Here is a 20380-nt window from a genome sequence, read left to right as displayed (position 1 = left end):
CCAAGGAAGAGCTGTGGCCTAGCCTGAAGGAGCAGATGGTCACTGGGTCTGGGGTATGTTATGAGAGGCAGCATAGTGGCTCCGACCCCCTGGCAGTGCTCAAGGAGCAGGAGGGGGCCATTGTGGTTCTTGAATTAGGACCATGCCTGTACTGAGCTCAGAGCCTAAATCAGCATCAACCACGTTATGTTGAGGAATGGCAATACAGGCAGAGGGAACAGCCTCAGTGTGGACCCAGAGGTCCAAACAGCCAGTGGTTCTTGAGCAGAGTGAGACGAGTTCCAAGCCACCAACGTATTTGAGATTTTTTTTCTGGAAATCACATGTACCATGGAGTATAAAGGAGAGAACTGAGAGACAGGAGCACTAGGGAGAAAACAAGATCTTAACCAATCCACTTCAAAGTTTTTTGGGGATGCATAAATCGGAGGAGAGAGAGTCTTGTTGGCTCTGTTGAGAGTCTTTCCTTCTGCAGAGATGGCCTTGCTTGGGTATTTTAGGACTTCTGTTCCCAGCTGGTGCTCAATACCATGGAGATATGCAAAGATTACAACTTTCAGGAGAATAAAATGCATTTTCTGGTTGGTTTTTACATTTTAAACACATTTAGCATTCTCTGCTGTTTGAAGAATGCTTTTAATAGAGCACAGATTCCTTCCGTCAATGGTGAGGGGCAGATTTAGGGACTGTGGCTCAGACATCCGGTGCCAACTAGCTCACAGGGATCCAAGTGTGAGAATCAAGTTGTCATCTGATGCGTAGATTTGGCAAAGGCTCAGCAAGCCTTGGAGATGGCGGTTGTAGGCTCAAGCTGTGTGGCAGGTGTGTCTGTGACTGATTCTCTGCCCTTGCTAGCAGAGTCCATCACTGGCTTCAAGTTCACCGGTCTCCCCCATTCGTCAGCCCCACCTGGCTGGAGTCAATGGACAGTTGGACCACTTAAGAGTCACAGAATGTTTGTGCTGGGTGGAATATCAAGACTCTTGGGCTGAGACATCCCCCTTAGGGGAGGATGAAATGGGGCTTCCCTCATGGTCCCACAGATACTGGCAGAACCAGAATCAGAGCTGGGGTGCCCGACTCATTTGAGTGTATCTTATTTCTTTCTACCTGGCATGCCTCCTGCTGGCCTCTGCCCCCATCTACTTCCACCTGTCTCCAGCCCCAGCCCGTGGCCTGGTTCTGACATGAAGCAGTCCGCCTGCTGTCCTTGGTGGCACCTCTCTTTGCTTTGGATCTGCCCAGTGCTGGCTCTCTGCACCACTCCGCTTGCCATTTGTCGAGAAGCTGTGCACATACGCTGGGCAGTGGTCTGCTGCAGGTACCAGGAGGGCCCACTGAGCTGAAGGATAGAGACCTGAACGAGCACAAGAAATCTTAGAGACTGTTTACTACAAAACATCTATCTGGGAGGGATGGAGACTCAGGCTGAGAGAAGGCAGCTTGTTTGCCCGGGGTCACACTGCCAACCAAGACAGAACCAGGACTCCAGAGCCCAGGTCCTCAGATCCCCCACCTGGGCTCACTCCGTAGGTATTTGGGTGATAAATGAGAGCAGAGTCCCCAGGGAACAGAGCAGTGGGGTGCTCAATTTGAAGGGGAGAGTTACTGTAATCTTCTGTGTCTCCAGGACCCACACTGGGACAATACAGTGTAGATGCTCAATAAACACCCAGAAAGGAGATGAAGGAAGAGGGGGAGGCATGCCCAGCGAAGGGTCTAAGCCGTTCTTACAGGTCCTGTGTTTCTGGGCTTTGAGACAGAGGGAGAAAGACAGGGATAGGATGGGCACCAGAAACTGTCCCTCCCACAGTTACACCTACATCTGAGAAGCCAGTGATTTGTCAGGAAGGATGTTCCGGGGAGGGCACCTCAGATGACCAGAGCACGGCCGGGTTAACAGCAAAGAAAGAAGCATGTAGTGGGGGAGCAGAGGCCCAGAGTGGTGGCTCGGGGTGGGCAGACAGGAGAGCAGCCCGGCTCTCATCTCGGAAGACACAAGCTCCAAGGGCACGCAGCAGAGAAGGTGCAGGGCAGACAGTTTTCAGAAAAAGCAAAATCCACCCTAGCAATGAAAGATGCCACTTCCTCAGCAATTATTAAGTGCTGATTATATGCCAAACTCCAACCTAGGGAAAGGCCTGGCACGGCCCTGCCTTTGGGCATCACTGTCCACAGGGGGAGACAACGGCAGCGCAGTGAGGTGGGGGAGGACCAAGGTGGGGGCAGCGGAGCAGAGGGGCCGCTCCCCAGGTGAAGGCAGGGCTGCCGTCCCGGCGAGGGAGGCCGGAGCAGAGGCTCAGGCTGGGGCAAGGGCCGGAGGACATGGCTGAGGGCACCCCAGCAACAGAATGGCCATCGCAGGAGGGGGCGAGCTTGTCAGGGACAGGGTGACCAGCCGTCGGGGACGTCAGAGGGCACTCCTCGGTGGGCGAGGCCAGGCCATCTGACCAACGTGCCACTGTGGTCTGAAAATGCTCATTCTACAAGGAAGAGTGGGCAAGGATGTTGCATGGGTGGGGGCAAGCCCTACAGGACAGTGACACTCATGGTGCTTGCCCAAGGACCTGAGGACTCCCTCCACCTGTTTCGAGCAGCAGTCACCCGCTCAGAAAAGTGGGAACCTGTCGCACACCTGGACCTGCCAGGCTGGGGACTGCACACGTGGCCTGTACGCGTGGAGCTGAGGCCCCACAGTGGCGGCAGGGCCGTCCCAGCGGTGGCCTGATGAGGCTCATGGCGGACGGGCCGCGGCCACGGGGGGCATCTGCCCAGTAGAGCCAGCCCCTGACGTGGCTGCTATTTCTGCTCAGAAGCCACCTCGCTCCTTGTGAAGAAGACCCTTCTGTGAGGGAGACGTGGACAGAGATGGTCTCCCGTGTAAATCATGACACCAGATCAAACCAGCTCGGTGGGGGATCCCTGGAGGGCTCAGTGGTTTAGCGCCTGCCTTTGGTCCAGGGTGTGACTCCTGAGTCCCAGGATCGAGTCCCACGTCGGGCTCCCTGCGTGCAGCCTGCGTCTCCCTCTGCCTGTGTCTCTGCCTCTCTCTCTGGGTCTCTCATGACTAAATAAATAAAGTCTTAAAAAAAAAAAAAAAAACCACCTCGGTGGCTGACCCACTGGGGTGGGAGGGCTGCTGCGTCTGCTCGGAGGCCTCCCCACTCCTCTCAGGGGAAGCACCTGGACGGGAGGAGGGACACCCATGTCGTGCCCCGGGTAGCACAGGGTCAGAGTTAGGAGGACCCTGGGACAGCCCCGCCTGCCGAGGCCTGACGCTGCTGCGCGGGAGCAGGACCCTGGGCTGGGCCCTGCGATGCTTCCTGCGTCCCGCTGGTCTGTGAAGCCAAAAGGCTGGGCACCCAGGCAGCACCTGCTACTCGGGACCCCCGTGGCGGCTGGTCTGGCCAGACCGCTCACCCTCATGGCTCTACTCAGATCCCACCTGCCCTCACCAGCCACTCCGCCCCATCACTCGTCCTCCCCACCGGCTTGGCTGGTGAGCTTCACTCACCCATGCCTCAGATTACGTCCCCCTGGCCTTGGCTCCAAGTGTGCAAGGCAGGAACCGCAGATAGCGCTGAGCCTGGCACACGCTGCTCACGAATGCTCAGACCACCTGTCAGGCCAGGGGGACCCCCGGGGGTGATCTAACACGGCACTGCCCCCCTTTCTGCAGCTTGAGTGAACCCCACAGCCAGGACCAAGGCCCTCAAGCCGTCCAGTCTGGGGAGCCTGTAAAAATGCAAACCAGACAAGTATTCCTCTGGTCAAACCCTCCCGGGGCTTCCGAGTTCCTACTACCAGACCTCAACTGCCCAACTGAAGGCCCTCGGAGAGCTGGCTCCTGGCTGCGCTCCCACTGGAGCTCCTGCCGCCTCAGCCCTCCCAGGCTCCCAGCCTGGCCCTGTCACTGCCCCCCCCCCCCCCGCTCCCCGCTGTCACAGGTCCCTCTGGTCCTCGAGCTGGAACACATACAGGGGTTGTGCCCACAGCAGCGCCGGGGCCTTGGAGGCTCTCGTGCTTCCTGAATAAATGAGTGGGTGACAGGAGCGACGCAGCAAGTGCGCGGGGCCAGGAAACACCGGCCGCCCCTGGACTCGCGGCTGACTTGCAAACGGCCCGGGAGCAGAGCCTCTGGGGCAGCAGACTGGACGCTCCACAGACTGACCCGGGCCCAGGGCTCCAGGGTAACTTCAGAGCCCAACTTCAGCTCTGGGGGTTCCCCCCAAGACCTAAGGGAACTGGCCTATTCGAAAATAACACAACAGGAAGCCTGAGCTTTGTCAGGTAAGACGACATCCTGGATGCTCCTGCCACTGGCAATCAGGAAGGTGCGCTTTGGAAGTCAAAGTGGGCAAGTGCAATCGGCCGGGCCTGTCTCCAGATCCGGAACACGGGACCCTCCCAGGCAGGCCCTGCACCCCATCTCCTTTTTTCCACCCCCCTTCAGCTTCTAAGAAAGATCAACAGTGAATGGACGAACAGTGAGGGAGATTCACCGCTTGGAACGTCTGGATTGGAGGGAAACAGCCAAGCCAACGCGGGTCTGCGACCCCTGCGGTCGGCCCCAGGGACCTGGCGTCCAGGGTGCCCACATCGAGTTGCCCTGAAATACGGCCCCTCTCACCCATCAGCAGACGCTCAACACAAGGCATGGGACGTGTCTTTATTAAAGATGCAAGCAAGCACAGACGTATCATGTGTGGTGCTCAGTAATATCCATACAGTACTAAAAATAGAAAAATAGAAAAGAAATTTCACAGAAAGCAGCCTCCCTCACAGATACACAGAAAAGGTGCTGCCAAGCCCACCATGCGATGCTGCATGCCACCTGTCCTGTTCAAGCTGCTCCTTTACAAATAAAACACGGGCGCGTTTCCGCACCTTTTCCAAGACAGCAACGCAGCACGGAGACCCTCACACAGCGGCGACCCTCCCGACACGTAAAGATCCAGGACAACGCCAGTCCCACCAGCGCGGCGACACACATCTGAACTGGCTGCCGGCCCTGCTACCTGGCCGAGTCTCGATGCTTCTCCAGCCAAATGGGGGCCACACAGTGAAGCAAGGTTAAGACACCCCCTCTGCTCCCTCAGGTACCGAGGTACAAAGGTAAGATGGCCAACCAGTCCGAGCGAAAGAGGGCGTCACACCCGCCAAATGGTTCTCCCGTGGCCGAGAGCCGCAGGTACAGACGGAAACACTGAATGGTGATCAAGTCTCAGGAACTTACTGTCAAGCATCTGCTTGCCTGCAGAAATGGGTTTCTGCCTCAGGGAAGAAGAGCTCGAGCAGAATGAGAACTCAGATTCCGCACAGGCTCGGGGGCAGCTTCTTCGGTCACTGCATTAGACCCTGTGTGCTGGCCTCACCGGACAGGTTCCCTCAGGGAATGTTCCACAGGTTCCTCGGGACTGGGCCTTTGAGGCCGCCCGCTGGGAGTCGCCAGAGGGGTGTCCTTTCTGCAAATGCCCAGCGGGCAGTCTCTGCTTTGTTCAGGAAGGTTACAAAGAACTGAACTCATCAAAAGGAACAAGCGCCCCCCACCCTACTCATCCTGTGTCCTCACCCACATCCCGGGCCAGGTGAGAACAGAAGGTCTGTGCCTTGCAGAACAAAACTACAAAAATAAAAGAGTCAGCCCTGAGATCTCTCTACCATTCGGGTGTGGCTCGCTCCTGAGTCCCCTCGGAAATGAACTTTTATTTGGTTTACTGACATTTATTTAGATTTCCAGTGAAAAGCTCTATAAAATACAATAAATAATGTGGGGTTGTAAAAGGTAGACATTCTAGCTGCATATGTTACAGACTTTATACTGATGATACGGGCCATCAGAACTGCGCTCTTTACCACGTTTTTAATCAGACTTGTAGAGACTTCCAATCCCCAAGGCAAGACAGCTGCTCTGGGTCGGAAGCAGGGCCCCTCTCCCTCCAGCGTCTCGGCTGCTTCCCTCCCTCCCCCGGGCCTCACTGCTTCCGGAGTTCGTCCAGCAGGGAACAAATGAGTGCATACGGGACTTTTAGCTAGTTGAGTGTCTGGGTATTGTGAGCATGCAAGTTTGCTGTTGCTGTTATTATAAATAAAAGTCAAACGTGAGGTCACACTTTCCCATCTTCTGTTTATACACCAAGTCAAACTTCTCGTTCATGGAGACGGTGAAGATGTCCTTCCACAGCCCGACTCTTCCTGGAACACAAACGAGAGCAGAATTTGCTGAATTCACTTGCTGTCGGGCCAGACACCGAACCAAAGGAAGCCTTGGAAGTGGTTCTAGAAGGTTCCAGATCTATCCCCAGATCCCTCTGACCTTGGCCTATGGACAGGACAGGCCACCTGAATCACGGACGAGCTGAGCTCATTTCCCTAAGTCTGGTTGTTGAGGTGTCCCCTTCCCTGCCGCGTGAGCCCAGCAGCACAAGTATGCAGAGCTGAGGCTCCCGAGCAAGGAGGGCCTCTGCTCTGTTCCCTGGTGTGTCGCTGGCACCCAGGCATGCGGAGGGTGATTCATGACGCCCCAGAGGATGGACCCTGTCTGTAGAATGGATCTACAGCTCTGGGCATCATGTGCTCTGGGGTCCTCCGTGATATCATTACTCACTCACGACTCAACAGCTCCACCAAGGCGGCATTTGGTTCTGGAGAATTTGAAAAGGAAAAACAACAACAAAAAATCATCCAAAAAGGCAGAAAACTTTTATGGTGAGTAGGATGCCTTCTGACCGGGTCAAGGGTGAAGATTTTGAGAAGCATGCCCATGCAGCCTTGGGGAGGAATCTAAAGGGAGCAGAAGAGTCGCATTGTAAACCGGCTTTTGCAACTAGATGCCAGAGGTGCTCTTGGCTGACTCAACCCCCACGTCAGTGAGTCCGGGCCGAGGCCCAGCTGCAATGCGCAGCTTCAGCTCTGGGGGGCTCGGCCAAAACAGACACCTCTCCCGGCTGACATGCAGGAGCCCGGGGCCTGCGGACTAACGAGGGGCCACGGGCTACCTGTTCACTTAGGAAGGCTTAGCAGGGAAAGTCAGCTCAGGATGCCCGAGGCCACCAGACCCACTTTTCTTTTAACTACAAAACCTTCAGATGGTCTGGTCAGACACCAGCGGCGCCCGGGAGGATGTCAGGAGCGGGGGTTCCGAGCCCCCAGCTCCAGGAGCAGTGAAGACCATCCCCCAAGCGTCGCCACCAGGCTTTTAACAGCCTCAGGGGACTGAAATGGTCGATTCAGATTCCTTCCCAGTCAGCATCTCTGAGGTCAGAGCCCTGGCTGTCTGCAGCAAATATCCTTCATTAGGTCCCTTATTAACAGAAGTCCTTGTCCCGGCAAGACCTCAAGTATGAAACTGCAACCCCGCAAACGCTAAGCCACCAGATCTAATGTGCCAACAGCTTCCTCTCTGGTAATGAAAAACTATGTCGGTGTCAGAGAGGGAAAAAAAAAAATCCAAGAAGAGAAATTGTTCTTGCTACCCTCTAATGAGACCTCAGGGACAAAATGAGAAGCTTCTAGACCAACCACACTATAAATATATTTTTCCCTGATTATTTTTCTCAGCTGAGAGCTCATCAAAGGAGTCACCCACCTGGTTTAGGGTTTGGAATCAAGACAGTGCAATTTATGCTGTGATATGAATCAAATCTAAGCAATGCAGCTGGCTACTCCAGCCCTGCGTTCTCACCAACGCAAGGAGGTCTTCTGAGCAAAGAGGCAATGTGCTAAAAGAAAACAAAATCAAAGAACTGAAATAAAGCAAAACCAAGGTAAACAATGATAAAGCAAACACATCAGAAGGAGCATATGGGCACGCAGTATGTTCTCGACACTTCTTTACCATGCAAATGAACCAAAAGGGGTATTTTGGAGAGAAGGTCACATCCAAGGATAACAAAACACAGCAAAAGCAAAACTAAAAAATAGCAAATAAATTTTAAATAATAAATATTTGTGAAGATGCAGCCAGGAAATCACTGGTGAGATACCGTGGTCTCATTGGATTGCTCGCCCCCTGACCTTCAGAAACCGCCCCGTCAGCCAGACAGCCGCCCCCACCAGCCCCTTGGTAGAGAAGAGCACTTTCTAGAGAGGAGCTGGAGAAGCTCCCGAGGCCCCCCCACCCTGGGACACGGGGCCCGGCCCCGTCCACCAGCTCAGGCTGCGGGCTCCAGCGGCACCTCCGGCCCAGTGCCTCGAACACTCTGCCGCCCAAGGAAGCTCTGAATCCACACAGCTGGGAACCAACGGCAGGTCCACAACACCAAGTATCACCAGGAATCTGTACTTGCCAAGAGGGCGTTTATGTGGCCACGGCCACCACCTAGGAGTCGGGCCATTCTAAGGCCTGATGCTCTACAGTGAAGCCGTTTCGAGTGTCCCGAGCTTTGAAGGATGGACAGCACTCCAGGCAGATCCGCAGGGGCTCCTGCCTGGCCTACGTCCCTGCCTCAAAGGGCCTCATGCGCAGGAGAAGCGAGGGCCGGCCTCCCCGGGAGCAGCCCTGGGGCAGCCCCGCGACAGGCCACCCTGGCGCTGGACCCACCGTGCGAGCACAGGGGAGTGGCAGCGCCAGGAGTGGGGTCGCGAAGCTCCCCAGCCCCAGCCCCGGGCTGTGCCCCGAGGGGCTGTCAGGGAGGGCACCTGCTTGAAACAACTTGCCAACGAAATCCCGGCCGTCACCCCGCGTGCCCCACGAGGCCACTTGCACAGCCGCAGGTGCAGTCCTGGCCACGGGGCCCCCACACGGCTCTTGGAGGACCTTCCTACCCTCACGGAGCAGAGAGCCCTGGGGAAACTGGGCCCAGGGCAGGAAATGCTGCTGTGGGGGCCCCAGGCAGCAGTAGGGGAGGGGGGCAGGGCGCGTACCCCGGCCCACAGGCAGGGCCTCAGCGTTGCAGCACTGGTCCACTAGCTGGTGGCAGTGCTCGCTCAGGGCCTCCAGCTGCGCCTTGTCACAGGACACCCCCAGGAATCTGGCCAGCTGCTCCACCATCGTCACCAGGTCCTGGAACACAAGAGCAGAGAGAGGAGCCTGTCAGAGGAGGCGCCTCTGCCGACCCGAGACTCTCGGCTGGTCTCTCGCCAGGTACTCTGCACACACTTCCTTACTGGGTCCTGGAGAAGAGCCTAATAGTGGTCTTGTCTGGAAATAAACTCAGGTTAAGAAATTGCCCCCAGGCACTCAGTTCTCAAATGGCAGGGCTGGAATTCAGACCCCAGGCCTCTGGGGGACTTGCAGCAGACGTGAGGTGTGAGAGCACTGTGGTCATTTTAAAACAGCAGTAAGACGTAAAAATTCACTGCCGAACTGTGCCAGGACCCAGACCGGCTCATTCTCTCCTTCCCCTTCCTTCCATGCAGTCAGCTGGAAAAGCAAGGAGGCTCCTGGGACCCCACACAGGCCCCAGGGCCAGCCTACCTCGGCCGGCAGGAGGAGCTGACTTGCTGGGAAGATTCAGTTACGCTGGACTCGACGGACATAAAGCCATGTCTGGACCCTGACACCCCACCCTTCAGGATAGTGGGAGCATGAGGGACACAGCCTGAGTCTCAGGAGGGGCACACACCTGCTCACCACACACAGCCCTTCCCCATCACCGCTCTTTTCCCTGGGAACTACCAAGGCGCCTCATATTCTCAATCTGTGCGTGGCTAAATGTTGTGCCCAGAACCCTGACCTGCCACCAGGCAGTCCCCCAATTCTGGCAACATCCAGGTTCCACTCAGGGAAACGCTGGAGGCTGTTGCCTCCTTGGTGGTTTATAAAGCAGCTAGCAGAGTAAAGCCCCTGAGAAGTCCTATGATAAAGAAACCCATTTAACTTCTTTGCTGTGGTAATTTGCAAACCTTGAAAAAAAAAAAAAGGTTCTGGGAGAGCTGAAGGTTCTGGGGATTGAGTGTTGGCTTCTTTCTGGATTCCCTCGGTAATCACCACTGGGCTCTGCGCCCCGCATTTGCAGCTGTCCCCGCTCAGGGGCTCCCACCGGGCAGAGGCAGAGGCGTCAGTGCTCAGCTCTAAGCCCTGGGCACTTGGTTGGCCAGGATCAGAAGCGCCAGAAATGTTAAGATAAAAAGGAAGAGGGGATCCCTGGGTGGCGCAGTGGTTTGGCGCCTGCCTTTGGCCCAGGGCGCGATCCTGGAGACCCGGGATCAAATCCCACATCGGGCTCCCAGTGCATGGAGCCTGCTTCTCCCTCTGCCTATGTCTCTGCCTCTCTCTCTCTCTCTCCGTGACTATCATAAAAATAAATAAATAAATAAATAAATAAATAAATAAATAAATAAGAGAAAGAGTTCCTCTCGCTTGCCCTGTCACCCAGTATCTGTAATTGAAAGTAAAAAAGCAGCAGCAGAGATTGAAGACACCGGCCCTCAGAGGGGACGGCACAGGAGAGGGACCCAGACTGCTAGAGCAGCCAACGGAACCCTAATGGGGACAACACACCACTGGTGTAACATCCACCCGGGGAGGAAGGCACATTCACCAGCGTGTGCCCAGCGTAGCTCCGGGCAGCTTGCAGGACCTCTCGAGCTTCAAGGCTCCAGCCCCAGCATGGCCACCTGGTCACAGTCAAGACTCCTCACCTGTGGCTGGCAACAATACCTCACGGGGGACCGCAGGCTTTGTGGGGTGACACACCAGGGCAGTCCACAGCACAGGGTGAGATGTAGGAGCTCCTGGGGGAATACACGGGGGGGGGGGGGGGGAGCAGGGGGACAGCAAGAGCGCAGGTGCTAAGTACTATCATCTAGCCCCAAGGTGAGAACGTGCCAGGCCTGTTCACACTCCTGGAGACCAGTGATGTTCACTTGGGGGCTATTTTTTTGGAATAAAATGTAAACAATGTGAATTCCTAAAAATGGGACGTACAGTCACTTCATCTCTATTAAACACATCCAGGCCCTTACCGAGGTTTCTGGAAAAAGAGTCAACAATTAGAAATGATGACCTTGACCACAAGAAATGCCATTTGGTCCCTTTGGCATTGAAAGCACTGGTCCAGGCAGAGACAGGTGCAGGTGGGGCTGGCGGTCTGGATTTCAATCGAAAGCAACTGGTCTAAATTCTTCCCTGAGGGGCCTAGTAAGGCAGAGAGTGAACACTCACCTTTAACCGCCTGGCCTGAACCCAGAGGAGGCAGGCACAAACCTGTGTTTTAGCTACGGAGACTACATAAAGGTGGCGTCCCACTCCCGCGTGCTTTAGTAACTACAACAGCCGATTCTCCTGCAGCTCTGGGAAGAAGCTGGTCTCCAGGCCCCTGGTCCCTGCAGCTGTCTGCAGCTGCACAAGCTTCTTCTTCCACACCAGGCCTGCAGCCCGGGAGTGCATAAGGCATAACGTAAACAGCGGAGCCGCACGCCCAGCCTCAGGACACCCACCCCGGGTAGGCACCCAGGGAAAAAGAAAGCTTACGTCCACCAAGATGTGAGAACGTTCACAGCACTCCACTCATAACCACCCCAAACAGCAACACTGAGGGACTGATACACAGTGGCGATTCCCGCTGCAATGGAACAAATACCACAGGGACAGGAGAACCACCCTGCCACACAAAGCACACGAACCTCAAGACGCTACACTGAGCAAAAGCAGCCAGATGTCAGCGCGCACACCCAGGCGCCCATCCCTGGGAGGTTCAGAAACAAGCGCAACTAATCTGATTGTTTACCAGCAGAGGTCAGAAGAGTGGCCGCCTCTGGGAAGCAGAGGCGTTAACCAGAAAAGGCCAGAATGTTCTGGATCTCGATCTGGATGACGATCTGGATGACATGCAGATGTGTGCTTCTAAGAAGTCTAGCAAGTTGTGGACTTGCGGTCTGTACACCTGACCTCAAGTGTGCACTGCAGCTCCCTGACAGGTGGGAAGAACAGGGACAGATGCTTGCTGAAGGCCCAACCAACCGCTAGGCCCACCCGCGTCAGGCCCTGTTCCAAGATGATGCCTCCTGATCCTCCGTCTCATCTCCTGGCTTACAGGGCTCACACGGGTCCCAAGGTGAGATGGCCACTTCCAACACCAGGTCAGCCCCTGCACACTGCCGGGGTCTGGGAGCCCCATGGTGGCCTTGCTCACATGCCCGTCAGCCAGGCAGGGCTGGCGGCTGGGCCACCTATTCTCCTCTCCGTGGCATCCCCGTGTGTTCTGCAAGGGCCAGCCCCAGCACGCGGACCCCCAGCCCCTGCTTGCAGCGTACCTATCCAGGTCTCCAAACTCCCGTGGCCCGGGCCGGCGTCTGTGTGGGAGGCAGCATGAGGACACAGGCAGCAGAGGCAGGACTCACGGGGGGTCCCAAACCACTCGCCCCCTTTCTGAGCTTGGGTCATATGGTCTGCTGCTCACAGCACCCCTGCTTGGCCTTACAGTCCCCGCACACTTAGCAAGGCCTAAAGTGAGCTCTCCGTCTTCACGCAGAGCCTGCTCTTCCTTCCGTGTCTCCCAGCGGATCTCCAGTATGATCGAGTCCAAATTCCACCCCAGGCCCTGCTGACCTTGCCCAGCATCACCGAGTCCCCACTCCCACCACCAGGAACCACGGGGACTCTCCCGGACCCAACAGGCAGATGAACGCCTTCACCTGGGCCACCGCCTCGGTCAGGACGCCAGGCTGCTCAGTCTGGTGCCGTCCTCCCTGCCCACTCACCACCACCAACTGCAGGGAGCGGTCAGGGCCCCGGCAAGGAGCCGGACCAGGCCCTGCTCCCCCACCACCGGTCCCACAGCTCCCCAGGCCCCTGGTTTCCTAATAGGGAGAAAGGGCTCCTACAGTGAAGCCATCCATTCGACCCGCAGACACTCCCTGAGAATCTGTTCTGCGTCAGGCTCGGACTTAAAAGCATAAATAGGCCCCCAAACTCCCAGCCCCTGTGGAGCTTATTCTGGTGGAGGGGACAGTGAGCAAAACACAGACACAAAGGATAAAATACGGGACGGGATGGTAGATGCTGCGGAGAAAAATGTGGAAAAGAGAAGTGCTGGGAGCGGAGGGGCCGATTTCAAGTGGGGACCAGGGGAAGGGTCACTGACAGGAGCCGAGACCCGGATGAAGTGAGGGAGTGACCCGTGCGGACACTGGAGGGGAGGAACATTCCAGGCAAGGCCACGTATAGGTCCTGAAACAGAAGGCCACGCACCAGCTGAAGGAATGGCAAGCAGGCCAGTGTGGAGCCGGACGCCTGGGCACCGGGCCACCAAGTGGGCCCTGACCTGCACCCAGAGCAACGTGCAGCTGGAAGGGGCGTGATCTGGCCGGCGTGGGCACCAGCAGAGCAGCCGAGGCACAGTGCGCAGGTCTCAGGGGACGCAGGGAGAACACCCAGGAGTCCACGTGAGCGATGATCCAGGCCTGAAGCGATGCTGACCCGGACCATGGAGACTGCAGGACACATGGTCAGATGAGGGAGTATTTTGAAGACAGAAGCCGCAGGATTGGGAAGATGGACACAGGGTGTGAAAGGAAGTCAGAAGTCAAGGATGATTCTTGACTTTCGCCCGAGTGACACAGACAGGCTTGGCTGCCACGACCTCACATGGAGGACCTATGGAGGATGTGAGGGGAAACCTCTAGCTTGGTTTAGACACGCCGAGTTCACAGCCTCCACCAGAGGCTCACGGGGAAAGGTGCAGGGGGTGCCAGTGGAGGGCGAGTCTGGGGAGGGGCCACATCTGGCCTGGGGTCACCAGGAAGGGGCGAGGATGGGACAAGAGCCATGGCCTGAGGGCTGGGCTGCGACCACGGAGCACCCACGAGACAGCAGCCGGGGACGCAGGACCGTGTGGTGTCCCGAGTGCAGGGGGAGGCCAGGTGGGATGACGTGAACACTGCCCGCCAGACTGAGCAACATGGAGCGGCCCTGGAGCTGCACCTTAGGGGGGATGGGGCAAAACCGGCCAGAGTAGGCTCAGGAGGGGACAACTCCGCGGGGACTGACAGCAAAGTGGAGCAGAGGCCCCAGAGACGGAAGGCACACGGGGAAGGCTTGTCTTTTGTCTGTCGTAAAAAAGGGGAAACCTGACAATGTCCCTCCAGAGATGCTCCAGCCCCAGCAGAGAGGGTAAAAGGCTCCTAGAACTAAGTGAACCAACACACGCACAAAGAACTTCAGACAGGACTCAGCACACAGTACCTACGGCCCTCAAAAGTGCTAAGGGCAGTGACGCCATGGCGTGTAGCCTGTGTGGCCGGTGGGCCCCTTCACATGGTGAGGTCTCCAGGGCTCAAGCAAGGTCCTGCCTTCAACTGCTCCAACAGCACGGCCGAGCCTGGAACGTTCAGGCGGCAGCCACCTCATGCCATTCCCTTCCCCAAGCCCCACACCACGCACTGAAGAACATGCCCCGTGTGAACAGCCTGATGCTGCTGCTGTAAGGCCAACAGGCCGAGAAGAGAAAATCGGAACCTGCCACCTCAGCCCTTAGCCTTGGCGCCTGGAGCAGGGTCCCTCCTGGGCCAGCACAGCCCAAAGGCCACAGCACCAGCCCAGGAGTACTGTGGGCACACCTGGAACTTCAGACTCCTTTGTCTGGAAGCCAGGGGATCTGGGAGAGGCTGTGCCGTGCAGGCTCCTGCATTGGAGCTCAGGGCCGGGGCGCTGGCCTGCACCCCTGCCCCCTGAAGCACTCACCCGGTGCATGTCTTCATACTTGAGGAAAAGCACGTTCGAGTCCATGCGGTGCTCCCAGAACTCCTGCACGTGCTCAAACCAGGAGCCGTAGCCTACTGTGGAGACAAGGGGACAGGTGAGTCACAGCCTGGGGGGAATAAACATGCATAAAGTGGGGTGGCCTGGCCCCTGCCTTCTGGAAGGCTCCCCTCTTACGGCCCAGGAGCTGTGGTTCAGGAAGAGAGAAACAAGCTCTCGGCTCCAGGGGCATCCCACAGAGGAGCCCCTCCTCAAGTCCCACGTCCCTTAGGCTTCGTGTGCAAGTCTCTCCTGCCACGAGTTCCCAGGCTCCCTCCCACCCCCACCTCCTGGACGCCTTGAAGACCTGGCCACTGGGCAAAGGCCTCTGCTCACATGGGGGATGGATGCTACTGGCACCCAAGAGTTTCTGTTCGATATGTGGTCACTGGGAAGAGCTTGACGCCCAGTGGAACTGAGACATAGGGCCTGTTGCTGCTGCCGGCAGAGGTGTGGGAGGTGCTGAGACCAGAGCATGAGGCCCTGCCAGGCAAGAGGCCTCAACGCTGAGTAGAAGAGATGAAGACAGGCAGCAGGCTCTGTCCTGATGCATGAGGCTCACACCCCTCACCACAGCCCCTGCACTCCCTACACTCCTCAGGGCTTTGGTTTGGGGTGAGGGTCACAGGGGCAGGTGGGGGATGTGCCAATCCACATAGCCAGGCCGCTTCAAAACGTTCTTTATAAGAACTAAAGATTCTCACCCAGCTACTCACGCAGAGATGAGACTTCCAAGGCGGCTTCTGCATTAAACAGAGGAAGGCCTCTGCCAGAGAATGTCTGTCCCCACCGGCCACCAGCAAGCAGCCCAGCTGCATACCAGGTGCCAGCCAGGAGTGGTGGCCCTGCTGCCCTCACCCCTGCTCACCTGGGTGCCTGTCCACCTCACAAACATTGGGCCCACGGATCCCCCTTCACGAGAAGTTCCCGGCCCAGGGGGAATCTCCAAGGACACAGGTGGTGAGGATATGGAGTGACCACTGCTGGGAGGGGGGCACAGAGGGCCCACCCCACATGAAGACAAACCCTGAAGTGTGCACAATTGCAGATGGGCTTGACGGTGGAAGGAACACGGGGCCATCAAGGTGGCTGGGAGCACAGTGCCCAGGTCAGACGGACAGAGGGAGCACAGCAGAACGGCAAAGGACACAGCCTCTGCGTCCTGCACTGGCCGTGTGACCTGGACAGGCCACTTCAGGTTCTGGAGCCTCGTCCTCCTCAAGGGGAGTGACACAGAACCTGCCTCTTGGAGTGGCCGGGCGCGGCGAGAGCGCATGGGCCTGCGGAAGGAAGAGCGAGCTCCGTCCCCTCTGGCAGGACTCTGGGCCCCCTCCGGGTCCCGAGGGGTGGGGTGGCAGGGGACTGCTGCTGCCGCTGCCAGGGCCACACCTCAAGCAGAAAACGCAGCCTCCAAGAAGCTTGTAGACTTAAACACCTGACGAGGCTGGGAAAACCCAAGACCACCACAAGCCGCCTGCCGTCTCGCCAGCAGGTGGCAGCACTGCAGCAGCCTGGCCCCACAGCCCAAGGGAGGCCAGAGGCTGCCTTAAGGGCGGGATCTCAGTAGAAAGGGCCCTGCAGCCCAACCAGACCCCAGCCCGCATTTTACCAGGAAGGAAGCAGGGGCTCTGGCACGGTCGGGGGACAGAGGCAGAAACGACAGAAGGGACAGGGATTCAGCCAAAAGGCCTGGTTTGGGACCCACCAAGGGGTAAATCCTGGCCTGCAAGGGCCTCGGTCTCCTCACTGAAGAGGTCTAGCTGCTGGGCCTGGGGTCCCCCTCACTCCAAACACCCTGGGGGGCCCTCCTTCCCACTGGAGGGAAGACAAGGCAGAGGCCAGAGAAGGCGATGAGGACCCACTCACCGACAGGCTAATGGTCACGGGGGCCCCGAGAAGAGAACCGGCCTCCCGAGTTGGGGCCCAAGCTGGCACGCAGTCCAGGTGACCTGAGCCCTGGGACAGAGCAGGAGTCCAACAGCCATGAACACACAGGCTAAGAAAACCCCGTCGTTCCAAGGGGCTGCGTGAGAAAATTTGCAGAACAGGCAAGCAGAGCCCACAGGGGACACCATGGGGGCTGAGCAGGAGGGGTGACGTGGGGACAGTGAGGGCTGAGGAGAGTGGTCGCTGCACACGAGAACACAGGTGGTGGAGACAGGGAGGCATGGGGACAGTGGTCACTCACACGGGGTCGGTGATCACAAGGACAGCACGTGCCTGCATCTCTCCGAGCTCTGGTTAGCAGGTGCAGAGAGGGGTACAGACCTTGCTGGCAGGGACACCGCCTTTCCCACTCAGGATGTGTCACCCTGGGAAGGCACCCCCTGCCGCCGCCCACCTGGGTCCCTCTGCTCCTGGAGCCCAGTGTGCTTACCCCAGCAGATGATCTGAGGGACCAGCGGCCCACCCTGCCTACAGGGCGAGTCTTCCATGCTCCTGGCCCCTGGGCATGCAGCCCCAGGCACCCCCCAAGCCAGTGCACAAGTCACAACACCCCAACCATCAGCGGGTCCTCCAAGCTCACTCTATGAGTAAGGATGGCCGTGCCACTGTTCCTACACCTCATTCTTCAAATTCTTCAGAACCACAGGAGAGAATGCGAGCCTCCAGGGCCCAAGCTGCAGTACGCTGGCAGCCAACACTGGGAGACCCGAGCGGACGTGGGGGAGCTAAGTGTGCGTGTCAAGAGGCTTTGGTGGGATCATGGCAAGTGTGTGTGGCCTTGGACTTCAGTGTTGGGCTGGGACCTTTAAAACATGGAGAGGCCTGAGGATGACTTGTAACCACTCTGGCCTGAGCAGGAGGTAATCTAAGACCCACACTGGGAGGCAGTCTGAACTTGGTGGCCACCTGGTCTTCCTGGGGCGCCGTCCCCGTGCCACTCACTGCTTCTCTAGAGGCAGGAGAACATGCTGAGACTTAAGAACATGGTTGTGGAAGCCGCAGTGACGGCTTCCTCCGAATACCGGGCAGACCATGAAGGGCCTGAGCCAGACGGTAGGGAGGCCGGGCGAAGGGCAGGCTGGGCAGAAGGCCTTCCAGCTCGGGGGCGGTGGGGCAGGTGCTGTGGCCTCCTCCCCTTGAGCCCTCCCCCAGCACCGCTGAAGCAGATTCGGGGTGGCTCTGGCACTGAGGGCCCCGGGAGCCCCAGTGCACCCGTGAGGGTCGGGCCTTCCATCCCGCTCGGCCACCTGGAGCTCATCTGGGGCACTATATTCCAGGCTTCACCCCCCTGCACCTCACCCCAGGCTGGCCACACAATCTCAATGCAGAACCTCCAACTGGGACACAACCTGGACAGCGGGGCTGAACACTAAGACTTGAGATACAAAATAAAACAGAAAGTGTATTTTCAGACATGGGTATGGAATCGTCTCAGTCCAGATTTAATCAAAGTGCTGATGTGGCCCATCTCGGGCCTTCCGGGTGCAAGCCCTCACTGAACTCCCACTTGTGGGTCCTGGAAGGGTGCCTGGAGAAGCCACGGATGGCAGCAGGGGAGCCACCTCGGGCAGGGGCTGCTGACCCCACCACCAAGGCCGCTGTGCAGTGGGTGTGACCCGGTCTCTTCCTGCCCCGAGGAGGGGAGATGCAGAAGGGCCCTGGCAAGCTGCCTCCCCTCCCCGCACCTGCTGCAGATCACTGCCTGGCCCCTCACCCAAAGCACACCTCGCCCATCATTCAGCCCGGGGCTAGGGGCCATGTCTCCGGGCCTCTGTCACCAAGAACAGAGTTATTCAGGCCTCTGCTTTTACTGTCCGAAATCCAGGCAGGAAGAGGAATGCTTCTAACTGGGGAACGTTTCAGGACCCCAATGATGCAGATGAGAGAGAAGGGCTTCCGACTTGGATGCCCGCTCTGCTGCACCCTGGCCACGACCCTTGACGAGCTTCCAGTCACCCCACAGCCCTGCTCCTCTACCCAACAGCGGGAAAACAGGCCCAACCTGCGTGGTCATCACAGGACTTGTGGGGAATGTGGGCAAAGTGCAAGGACACACAGGGGTTCAGTGAACGAGCCGTCCGCACAGCCTGAGACACTTACGCTTGTCGTTCATAAATCGCCGGCAGAACTCCTGGAAGGTGCCTCGGTAGCTCATGGTCCGCAGGGAGCGGTGGAACTGGTAGTAGGACACCACCAGGTCCTTGGGGTTCCGAGCCATGTATATGACCTGTGGCGGGACGGAGGGACGGCTCAGGGGCTGCTCCTCCGACCCACTCTGAACGGACGACCCACCTCCAGCCCTGAGGTCAACCCCGAGGTCAGCCCCCAGGTCAGCCCCAGATGTGCACGGCTTCGGCTCCAGCAGAGGCTCACCCTCCTCCGTGCAACAGCATCTGGTGGAACCATCTGGTGCCTGAGTGTGTTACTACATTTCTGTCCTACACCACGACTTTACAATGAGTGGGACACAGAAACAGGCCGGTCCTGACATCGGTGATGAGAATTAGAGGCCTCATCATGCTGAGAAAATGAGAAGAACCAGAGACCATGAAAGCAGCGCTGGGTCCTCAGGCTAACACAGGAGCAGACGTTGGACTAAGGCTAGTCAAGCCCAAGTTCGACTGTAAGGAAAAACCCAAATTAGAAACATGGACAAGGGACGCCCAGGTGGCTCAGGGGTTGAGCGTCTGCCTTTGGCTCAGGGCGTGGCCCCAGGTCCCGGGATTGTGTCCCACATCAGGCTCCCTGCGTGGAGCCTGCTTCTCCCTCTGCCTGTGTCTCTGCCTTGCTCTCAAATAAATAGGTAGGTAGGTAGGTAGGTAGGTAGGTAGATAAATAAATATTTTTTTTAAAAAAGGAAACATGGACAAAAGGCCAGACAAGCTCAGGGACGGCCTCTGCTGGGTCTCCGCACACCTGTGCCTCAAGGAGCTCAGGACGGTTGCCCAGAGCACCGCCGGGCTGGCTCTGCCTGTCAAGAGCTCTGCCAAAGGGGGGCGGGGAGTGGGGTTACCTTAGAATCGCCGTTGTGGAGATCAGAGGGCAGGAAGCGGTAGGGAAGGTGGCTTTTGATGAGGCGGGGAGACGTCAGCTCCTGCAAAGGTCAGAGGGAGAGGCATTCAGAGGACATGCAGCTGCTCACTTATCTCAGGGCCTTTCTAAGGGTCAAGACCCGCACTCCACCTGAGAAACTTCTCACCCAAGATCTGGCCGCCCTCCAGACTGAACAGGACATAGTCCGTCCTTGGGCACACGGAGCATGAGCCAATCAGTCACGGTCATAGGGGTCTGCTCAGGGGGTCTTCCCAGACCGTGAAGGGCAGCAAAGGAGGCCGAGGTGCACAGCAGCACCGCTAATAACTCAGTCACATCAGCGTCGGGTCTTCCTGCTGCTCCTAGAACATGCCAGGCCCACGCGCACTGCTGCCCCTGCCCCAGCTTGCCCGCCTGGCCTTTGAGGACTGTACTCAGCTGGCCCCCAGGGAGGCCTGCCGTCCTGTGTCCTGTCCCACGTTGGTCCCCACACAGCGCTGACCACCATGTAACCACGGCTTCTTGCTCTTCCTCCCCTGCTGGTCTCCCTCCCCAGAACGCAAGCTCTCTGAGGGTCATGACACTACATTGTCAGTTTGTCCTCGGCTGCACCCCAGTGCCAAGGGCAGCGCCCTGCTGGGTGCCCAGCAAGGATCTACCGAAGGGCTCCACAGATGCATCAGCACGGGTTGGAGGTACACACTGGGGTGCAAACAC

At 57.8% G+C, this 20380-nt stretch overlaps 1 protein-coding gene across 1 annotated transcript in view; it reads right to left on the bottom strand.

The window, feature by feature from the left end:
- Nucleotides 1-4654: 4654 nt before the first annotated feature.
- SULT4A1 (sulfotransferase family 4A member 1) overlaps nt 4655-20380 on the bottom strand; it is a 33801-nt gene continuing 18075 nt past the window's right edge. Inside the window, exons 3-7 of the mRNA XM_026017375.2 lie at nt 19644-19724; nt 18731-18857; nt 14627-14721; nt 8866-9004; nt 4655-6195 (exon numbers count right to left, since the gene is read on the bottom strand). Of these exons, the coding sequence (XP_025873160.2) occupies nt 6083-6195; nt 8866-9004; nt 14627-14721; nt 18731-18857; nt 19644-19724 (555 nt within the window). The 3' untranslated portion in view covers nt 4655-6082. The remainder of the gene's footprint in view (nt 6196-8865; nt 9005-14626; nt 14722-18730; nt 18858-19643; nt 19725-20380) is intronic.

Source organism: Vulpes vulpes, chromosome 16 (assembly GCF_048418805.1).
Source record: "Vulpes vulpes isolate BD-2025 chromosome 16, VulVul3, whole genome shotgun sequence".
Taxonomy (NCBI): Eukaryota; Metazoa; Chordata; class Mammalia; order Carnivora; family Canidae; genus Vulpes; species Vulpes vulpes.
This window is presented reverse-complemented; position numbering and strand designations above follow the sequence as displayed.